Source organism: Mizuhopecten yessoensis, unplaced genomic scaffold, assembly GCF_002113885.1.
Source record: "Mizuhopecten yessoensis strain PY_sf001 unplaced genomic scaffold, ASM211388v2 scaffold10365, whole genome shotgun sequence".
Classification (NCBI taxonomy): domain Eukaryota; kingdom Metazoa; phylum Mollusca; class Bivalvia; order Pectinida; family Pectinidae; genus Mizuhopecten; species Mizuhopecten yessoensis.
Window position 1 is genome coordinate 15,810 of NW_018408510.1, and position 10,886 is coordinate 26,695.

At 36.8% G+C, this 10,886-nt stretch overlaps 1 protein-coding gene across 3 annotated transcripts in view; it reads right to left on the reverse strand.

Annotated features, from left to right (window-relative positions):
- The window catches only part of LOC110460363 (leucine--tRNA ligase, cytoplasmic-like), a 63,393-nt gene that overhangs the window by 15,414 nt on the left and 37,093 nt on the right, over positions 1 to 10,886 (reverse strand). For all 3 annotated transcript variants that reach the window (XM_021513232.1, XM_021513233.1, XM_021513234.1), the window contains exons 11-13: positions 10,689 to 10,776; positions 4,102 to 4,178; positions 1,222 to 1,275 (exon numbers count right to left, since the gene is read on the reverse strand). In XM_021513232.1, the coding sequence (XP_021368907.1) occupies positions 1,222 to 1,275; positions 4,102 to 4,178; positions 10,689 to 10,776 (219 nt within the window). The remainder of the gene's footprint in view (positions 1 to 1,221; positions 1,276 to 4,101; positions 4,179 to 10,688; positions 10,777 to 10,886) is intronic.

The window sequence follows — 10,886 nt, forward strand, 5'->3', positions numbered from 1 at the left end:
ATTTGACCCCTGTGACCTTGAAAGTAGGTCAAGGTCATTTTCATTCTCAAACTTTGTTGGGCTCTATCCCAGGAAGCCATCAGCCAAATATGAAGATTCTATACCTTTTAGTTCTTTAGAAGAAGTTGTTTGAAGTTTTTGACATATTTGACCCCTGTGACCTTGAAAACAGGTCAAGGTCATTTTCGTTCTCAAACTCTGTAGGGCTCCTACAAACGAAGCTTTCAGCCAAATATCATGACTCTAGGCCAGTTGTTTAAAGGAAAAGTTGACGGACGAGGACGGACAGACGGACGACGGACGGACGACGGACGCCGCGCCACGGCATAAGCTCACTTGGCACTTCGTGCCAGGTGAGCTAATAAACTGTAGTAAAGTTTACCCCCTCCCCAGGGGGAAATGTGAGACCCCAGGGTCATGAAATTCACAATTTTGGCAAAGCACCTTAAGACCCTTCCATCTATGAAGAGTATTTGATTCTACCATATCTGGGTATTGAGAAGAAGATTTTTGAAATTTTAGTCAATTCAACCCTTTTTGGCCCCGCCCCTCAGGCCCCTGTGGGCTTGGGACTAAACCGGACGCTATTTTTGTTGACCTTTGTCCATGGAAGTTCCTGCAAAATCTCATTGAAATTGGTTCATGGGTTTTGGAGAAGAAGATTTTTGAAATTTTAGTCAATTTGACCCAATTTTGCCCCGCCCCTCAGGCCCCTGGAGGCTTAGGACTAAACCGGCAACTATTTTTGTTGACCTTTGTCCATGGAAGGTTCCTGCAAAATTTCATTGAAATTGGTTCAGGGGTTTTGGAGGAGAAGATTTTTGAAATTTTAGTCAATTTGACCCAATTTTGCCCCGCCCCTCAGGCCCCTGGAGGCTTAGGACTAAACCGGCAACTATTTTTGTTGACCTTTGTCCATGGAAGGTTCCTGCAAAATTTCATTGAAATTGGTTCAGGGGTTTTGGAGAAGAAGTCGAAAATGTAAATTGTTTACGGACGCACGACGGATGACAGACAACGGACGACGGAAGACGACGGACAAAAGGCGATCGCAATAGGTCACTTGAGACTTTGTCTCAGGTGACCTAAAAAGTTTGAGCCAGGTGAGCTAAAAGTATTGGGATGGAACAATTATTTCATTGGAGGCAGCTACTCAGAACACTAGTATTAGTTCCTAACATGGTCACATATACATATTTTTCTGTTTGAAGCAACACTTACTGGTTCAAAGGGCAGGACCATGTCATCTTTGATTCCAAATTTCTCCCTCAAAGGCTGAAACAAATGATATATATATATGTTTGTACAGTCAATAATCATAAAAGGAATGTTTATACAGTCAATACACATAACAGGAATGTCTGTACAGTCAATACACATAGCAGGAATGTTAATACAGTCAATACACATAACAGGAATGTTAATACAGTCAATACACATAACAGGAATGTTAATACAGTCAATACACATAACAGGAATGTTTATACAGTCAATACAAATAGCAGGAATGTTTATACAGTCAATACACATAGCAGGAATGTTAATACAGTCAATACACATAACAGGAATGTTAATACAGTCAATACACATAATAGGAATGTTTATACAGTCAATACACATAACAGGAATGTCTGTACGGTTAATACACATAGCAGGAATGTTAATACAGTCAATACACATAACCGGAATGTGTATACAGTCAATACACATAACATGAATGTTTATACAGTCAATACACATAACAGGAATGTTTGTACAGGGAATACACATAAAAGGAATGTTTGTACAGTCAATACACATAACAGGAATGTTTATACAGTCAAAACACATAACCGGAATGTTTATACAGTCAATACACATAACAGGAATGTCTGTACGGTTAATACACATAATAGGAATGTCTGTACGGTCAATACACATAATAGGAATGTCTGTACGGTCAATACACATAATAGGAATGTCTGTACGGTTAATACACATAATAGGAATGTCTGTACGGTTAATACACATAATAGGAATGTCTGTACGGTCAATACACATAATAGGAATGTCTGTACGGTCAATACACATAATAGGAATGTCTGTACGGTTAATACACATAATAGGAATGTCTGTACGGTTAATACACATAATAGGAATGTCTGTACGGTCAATACACATAATAGGAATGTCTGTACGGTCAATACACATAATAGGAATGTCTGTACGGTTAATACACATAATAGGAATGTCTGTACCGTTAATACACATAATAGGAATGTCTGTACGGTCAATACACATAATAGGAATGTCTGTACGGTCAATACACATAATAGGAATGTCTGTACGGTTAATACACATAATAGGAATGTTAATAGAGTCAATACACATAACAGGAATGTCTGTACGGTCAATACACATAATAGGAATGTCTGTACGGTCAATACACATAATAGGAATGTTAATACAGTCAATACACATAACAGGAATGTTAATACAGTTAATACACATAGCAGCAATGTTAATACAGTCAATACACATAATAGGAATGTTAATATAGTCAATACACATAATAGGAATGTTAATACAGTCAATACACATAACAGTAATGTTAATACAGTCAATACACATAACAGGAATGCTTGTACAGGGAATACCTGTGTGTTAAGACTTAACAATACTCGTTTACCAGTGTGTTTAGACCTAACAATGCTTGTTTTCCTGCATGTTTAGACCTAACAATACTTGTTTACCAGTGTGTTTAGACCTAACAATATGTTTATACAGTCAATACACATAGCAGGAATGTTAATACAGTCAATACACAAAGCAGCAATGTTAATACAGTCAATGCACATAACAGGAATGTTAATACAGTTAATCCACATAGCAGCAATGTTAATACAGTCAATCCACATAACAGGAATGTTAATATAGTCAATACACATAACAGGAATGTTTGTACAGGGAATACCTGTGTGTTAAGACTTAACAAGACTTGTTTACCAGTGTGTTTAGACCTAACAATGCTTGTTTTCCTACACATAACAGGAATGTCTGTACAGTCAATACACATAGCAGGAATGTTAATACAGTCAATACACATAGCAGGAATGTTTGTACAGGGAATACCTGTGTGTTAAGACTTAACAATACTCGTTTACCAGTGTGTTTAGACCTAACAATATGTTTATACAGTCAATACACATAGCAGGAATGTTAATACAGTCAATACACAAAGCAGCAATGTTAATACAGTCAATACACATAACAGGAATGTTAATATAGTCAATATACATAGCAGGAATGTTTATACAGTCAATACACATAACAGGAATGTTTGTACAGGGAATACCTGTGTGTTAAGACTTAACAATACTTGTTTACCAGTGTGTTTAGACCTAACAATGCTTGTTTTCCTGCATGTTTAGACCTAACAATACTTGTTTACCAGTGTGTTAAGACCTAACAATACTTGTTTACCTGTGTGTTAAGACCTAACAATACTTGTTTACCTGTGTGTTAAGACCTAACAATACTTGTTTACCTGTGTGTTAAGACTAACAAAACTTGTTTTCCTGCATGTTCAGACCTAACAATACTTGTTTACCAGTGTGTTAAGACCTAACAATACTTGTTTACCTGTGTGTTAAGACCTAACAATACTTGTTTATCTGTGTGTTAAGACCTAACAATACTTGTTTTCCTGCATGTTCAGACCTAACAATACTTGTTTACCAGTGTGTTAAGACCTAACAATGCTTGTTTTCCTGCATGTTTAGACCTAACAATACTTGTTTACCTGTTTGTTAAGACCTAACAATACTTGTTTACCAGTGTGTTAAGACCTAACAATACTTGTTTACCTGCATGTTAAGACCTAACAATACTTGTTTACCTGTGTGTTAAGACGTAACAATACTTGTTAACCTGCATGTTTAGACCTAACAATACTTGTTTATCTGTGTGTTAAGACCTAACAATACTTGTTTACCACTGTGTTAAGACCTAACAATACTTGTTTACCAGTGTGTTAAGACCTAACAATACCTGTTTACCAGTGTGTTAAGACCTAACAATACTTGTTTACCTGCATGTTAAGACCTAACAATACTTGTTTACCTGCTTGCTTTTTAAGTCCCTTAAAGCAGCGAAGTCGTCAGGAGCATCTGATGGGACGCTGGTCACCACACCAGTTCCTGAGGTAGCAAAATACTTACAGATTTATAAAAGCACAGCAGTCATGTTAACAGAAAAAAGTCCATTGGACCTGTATTGATCGCATGTTCTTTATACTTTTGAATCTGACAAATGTTTAACTTGTCACACTAATTTGAGACAACAGTGTCACCTCAAAAAGATTCAATAAACTCGAAAAATAATGCAAAAAGAAACTCTTTATGATGGGAAATGACAGGAGGGATCCGTTGTGGACAATTTAATGCAGAGAAGCAATTTTGGATATTTGAAGTAATTTTTAAATAATCTTTATACTTCTCTATCCCAGCATGCTACTGGTCAAATAAAATCACCCAGGGATTCCTGGTAATACAGAAGTTGTTTAAAGGTTTTTACATATTTTACCTCTTTGACCTTTGAAGTAGGTCAACTTACAAGGTCATTTATTTGGGGGTAACTTCACAGCACTCCATGCCAGGTACCAACTGGCCAACTATCATCACCCTAGGCCTCCTCGTTAATCAGAAAAACTTGTTCAAAGGGTTTATACTGGGATTGTGTGATTAACTATTTGCAACCAAATTTTCACCTCAATTCAAGCTTCACTCTGACTTGAGTTTGGATCATCTATAAATTTATTGTTGTTGGAACCTGCCATTCAAACGCCTCAAAGCTTGTATTTTATGACAACTCGAAATATTTATAAGTATCTTGCCAGATTTTATATGCCACCCATAGGGTTTCCCATTGGGTGGCATAAGAAACAGGAGACCCCAGAGGCGCCCACCATCATACCATCTTCATTAGAGAGGCGCCCACCATCATACCATCTTCATTAGAGAGGCGCCCACCATTATACCATCTTCATTACAGAGGGACCCACCATCATACCATCTTCATTAGAGAGGCGCCCACCATCATACCATCTTCATTAGAGACGGACCCACCATCATACCATCTCCATTAGAGACGGACCCACCATCATATCATCTTCTCGGCGCCCACCATCATACCATCTTCTCGGCGCCCACCATCATACTATCTTTATTAGAGAGGGACCCACCATCATACCATCTTCATTAGAGAGGCACCCACCATCATACCATCTTCATTAGAGAGGCACCCACCATTATACCATCTTCATTAGAGAGGCGCCCACCATCATACCATCTTCTTTAGTTCTATGTCAGTTCGATCTTTCTCTACTTCTCTCTTATCAGTTTGATCGAGTCATGTAAACAGTAAATGCACCTTGAGGTAACTTTTGATCTAAACTTCATACTGCTGTGTCATACATGCCATAACTTTCCAGTGCAAAATAGTGAGATCAGTGATTATTGTTATTGAGATTTGGTCAAAAATAGTGAGATTTTTTTTCTGAATTACTTAAAAGTTTGTGAGACATTTAAAACAGAAAGAATATTGTATATAACATAGTTTTATCTCTTTCGTGTAGTTCTGAAGCCTCTAATTACTTTGTTGGAACCAAAATTGGAGATTTATTGATATTTCAAAGAATTTTAGGGAGGTTTACACGTGATATACAGTTCTGATATAGCTATCAACATTTAAAAGTAAACAATTATAATATTTCTATCAGAGACAAAAAATAATTATTTAAAAGAAGTAAAAATTCATGTGGGATGTCGATGTTTAACCCAGGTTATTTCCAGTACCGTTAAAACCCATGTAATTTGCGCACTTTTTTTTCCAGAAATTTAATACCCAAAGTGGGGGGGGCGTAAAATACACAGGTATAGAAAATTTCAAGTTTTTTTCAGGAAAAGATCGACGATTCTGAGAGATCGCCATCTTGGATTATGTCCCTTGGTACACGGAACTCTAAGACAAATGACGATCAACAAATTTATTTATGTCAAACATTAATAAAAGATACATAATGTGTTGTTATGTGAGTTTATGTGAAAAGTATTAATAAACGACATCTCGGTAACAAAAAAAGTAAAGCCATATTCCTATGCCAGAGAATCGCCGATCAACTTACGACATTACGTTTCGACATCTCGGTGCGTTTCCCCATACTATTACGAAATTGTAGTTGTTCAATTTAAGCTCCGTTCCATGTAAGTTCTGTAAGTTTTTTTCAAATCGCCTATGCGTATACGTCTAGCATGGTTTTTTTCCGGCTCACTTTCATGTTGATCTCGGGTCTAACATTATGTAAACACGTGATTGTTATAACCTCGTGAATTATTTCACTATTTATTAAATGAAGCATCGTAAAAATAGTCTGCGTTAACTTATTTTTTCCTTGGAGTAGATTCGAAGAGGATGTATTGATTGTCCATGCTTCTAGTATAAACATATTTTTTATAATCCCTTATCAGTCAAATCAGTCTGTAGTTATGACAATGCAGTAGGGCTTCGTAATTCACGCCACGTGTTGGCGAGTGAAAAAAACAACAACACGGTCCGTCGATCGCGACTGCAAATCATTTCAATTAGTAGAGCTATTGTTAACGGGTAATCACAGAGATAGTGTTAGCTCATTACTGCATTGTAATTTGTAAAAAAATATCGCCAAACCACGGACTTAGATAATCTAATTCCGTGGCCAAACTGAACTGTGACATGACCTGGTTTGAAGTGACGTAACCCAAGCCGCCATGATGAGCCCTTCTCACTGATCGTAATTATGATCAATAAAAGGTATCTAATTATGTCTTTCACCAGGAGATATGCACCAGCGGTTACTAAACATCGAATTACTTATTAATTGATATGTTTTTGTAAGCAAGTAAATGTTTTATGTAAAATATTGCTAAAATGAATTGATGTATGCCGATATGCACACACGTGTGTGTCATGTGTGATCAGATAATTCAAAGAAAACAAGCAACAAAATACACATTTTACGTAGTTTCTTCTTGGTTTTAAATATCATTTTACATCAATGAAAAAAAAACCATAGAAATATATTTTTTTTTTAAATATTCAGAGATCGATTTTCGGAGCATGAACATCGTTTTTTTCCAGATTTTTTTGGGTGCGCAAAATATTCGAGTAGAAGCTTTTTTCCCGATTTTCAGCCTCAAAAAGTACCTGCGCAAATTACACAGGTGCACGAATTACATGGGTTTTTATGGTATTTGTGGAAAAAAAATATAATAATACCTAAAACTTCCATTATTTTTATATAGGTAATTGTGAATCAATTTGCTTTCTTGTGTTAAGGGTATTTTTATGAACAGTTAATCCCATCCCAACGAGAGAATAAATTCCGGATTCAGTGTAAGTGTCCAGCTTTCGATTTTATAGTCAAGACTTACATTTCCGTTTGGGTAAAACCCTTCACAACTTTCACACCTATGCTGCTAATTAGTCTAGCCAGTAATTTAAGTGGCTAGCCTTGTGACTTTAAACCTCTCAGTGACCAAGGTCAGTGTGAATCCATGTAGCTATTGTTTATTCACTAAGATTGACCGAACTTTGCTTCTTTTCGTCAGACAGATTGAAATTCGTGAGAAATGTGTCTCACGCCGTGAGGAATTTTGGTGAAGTAAATTTCGTGAGTCTCACGCTCAAATCGTTAGATATGGCATGTATGCTTCATGTGTACAGAAAGGAAAATTTTTAAGATAATTTACGTCTATTCCCCTTACTAGCCTGCTCCTTTGACCCCAAGGGGGCCACACACTCCGTTTATACAACACTGATTCCCTTGGCCCAAGGATGCTCTAGATTAAATACCTTGTATCCCCAGGGCAGTAACAATAACTATTTTATACAATATAATACCAAAGTTTTACCTTCTACACAAACAATATGTGTATCAAACATGTCACAAGGTTTCAAGATTGACTGGTCCCTTTTTCAATATGACTTTCATCTCCCGTACTAAAATAATGAGTTTTAGAGCATATCTCTTAATCTCAGCCACTATTCCATACATGGGCATCAAACTTTTTATATAGGCACATGATAAGAGGGTGTTGTGTGGGATCCCAAAGGCAAGGTTACTCTGACCTCAATTTTACCCTTGACCTTGAACCCGTGTACTGAAATAATGGTTTCCAGAAATTATCTTGACGGCTGCTTGATGAATTGCCTTTAAACCTGGTTTCAGTGAAGCATATCTCAGCTGTTGTTAATAGGTCAATTTTAAGACATTTAATGCACTAGTGCAAATATGATTGGTTGTGGTCCTGTTAACCCATTGGGATTTATAACATGTAAAGAGTAGAGATACCAATGCTATACAATACAATTGCTGGGCATGAACAGTTTACACATATGCTACCACAATGGCCTATGGGTTCAGCTCCTGACCATGGGGATCATGAAATTGAAATAGTTGAAATTGCAACTCTATAATCAAACCTGACCATATTCCAGTCCTTAAAAGAGAGGCGTTGTTATTAATTTGCTTTTTTCCGGACAATTCTATTCAATTTCAATTTGCTTAAATTTATATTTGATGACAATGTAACATTATTGACAAAAGAAAACATAAACCTGTCTGCCTATTGTCTATATATACATATGTACATTTATTTTCATAAATAAATCCATGTGTTCAGTTGGTTGGGGTTGCAACCATGAAGAATATTATATATATTATGTTTAGGTTAGCTTGTAATAATAATAATAATTTGAGGTTCTTATATACCGCTTTATCACAACCTAGTTCATAGGTTGTCTCAAAGCGGTTCACAAATTATTATCCGTGAGTATAGGGCCTTTGCAATCAGCCAATATCTTTCTTAACTCCCTGGGGAGCATACAGCCGGTGGTAGTGTTGTTCCGATTAATCGATTTGGTCAACGTCTGGTTGTTTGTTTCTGAAAATCGATTAATCAATCCTTGTTTTCCATGATCGATTATAGTTTGACTAATTTAAGTACTAACAAAAATTAAACTTGGATACTGTTATTACCGCCGACAGCGAGTTGTTCGTTTTTGGGCAAAACAACTTGAACGAACGTCTCACACAACGACAACGCTGATTGGCTAGCCAGTCCACTTGACAACCAATCAGAACTTGTGTTTCAATAGAAATGCTGCATGGCTCTGTCAGTGTGTGGCAATATGGCAAACCAGGACATAATGGAGATTAAACTTTATGATCATCCGGGGGCTACTGATTTAAATGTTTGAAAGGTATTGTTTGTCCTTAGTTAGCTGTATAAACAAGCATACTGAGTATTGCTGAAGCAATACATGTCCCCTACCGGCTCCCGCAATCTATTAAGATGCAACAGTGACCTCAACCTAGATCCGAGGACCTTGAAACTTGAACTTGTCCAATATATTGAAATTTTTTGCAATAATGTGAAGTTTGACTAAAATCCATGAAAGAATGAGGCACTAGAGTGCTGACAAAGATTTTCTATTTATACTAATAGTGACCTTGACCTTGATCCGATGACCTTGAAACTCGAACTTGTCGAAGATATTTTAATTCTTTATGAGTGACTGTGTGAAGTTTAATTAAAAACCAAGAAAGAATGAAGACGCTAGAGTGCTGACAAAGTTTTTCTATTTATAGTAATAGTGACCTTGACCCTGATCCGATGACCTTGAAACTCGAACTTGTCTAAGATATTTTAATTCTTTATGACTGTGTGAAGTTTGATTAAAAACCAAGAAAGAATGAAGACGCTAGAGTGCTGACAAAGTTTTTCTATTTATAGTAATAGTGACCTTGACCTTGATCCGATGACCTTGAAACTCGAACTTGTTGAAGATATTTTAATTCTTTACATGTGTGTAAAGTTTGATTAAAATCCATGAAAGAATGAAGGCTCTAGAGTGCTGACAAACCTCTTCGGACAGACGGACAGACGGACAGTCGGACGGACGGACAGACGGAGGGGAAAACTATAGTCCCCCCCAGTTTTACCGGTAGGGGACTAATAAAACGCTTTGTCGAAAGTGTGGGCTATCTTACAAATAAAATGTTAAGTTTGACGGGGTGGTCATCAGGTGAATACCAATCCATCGCGGCATTTCTGAATACGAGATGCAGCTGTCAAAGCATAATTGACATTGCAAACATCATCAATTTCATTTCTAAATACTAATTATAAGGTTCTGTCAACAAACTTATTGTTTTTTGTATGAATGTTGTGTGTTTTTAGCGAAATTCTCTAACATCGGGGTTTCCCCGTTAACGAAATTGAAAGTAGATTTCGGAAAGCAAATATAACCTTAAATTACTGAATTTAAGTTCAATTTGATCGATCATTAGTCGATCATCAGTCACTTGATTGGAAGTGATGATCGAGTATGAATTTACAAGCGATTCCCAACACTAGCCTGCGCTGCCATTTCGGCCCTGAAAGCTAGCATTCTATAATTCTAGCACTGCCCAACCACGTGATCATTTACATCTGAGTAGACTGGAACAAGCGGTAGGGCACACCCTTCATTCATACAGAAGGAGAAATATTTTCTTCTATTTTCCCCATTATGTCAAAACCCACAGAGCAAATAAGGACCAACAGCTTTTGAAAGGGAGAAGTTAACAGACACTGTGAGCTAAAAAGCATCCCCCCTCCAACACAAACCTTTATCTTCCTTGATGGTGAGCATGGGCAGGGTGTATATGACCTTGTACTTGCTGAGAGGGCCTGCTAGAGCAACACCCATAACATCCTACAATTGAAAACAGTTCATAAACATATAACACGACAAATGTAATATAAGTATTATTAGTGTTATATGTTATATATCAGTATGACTGGTGTGGTATGTTATATATCAGT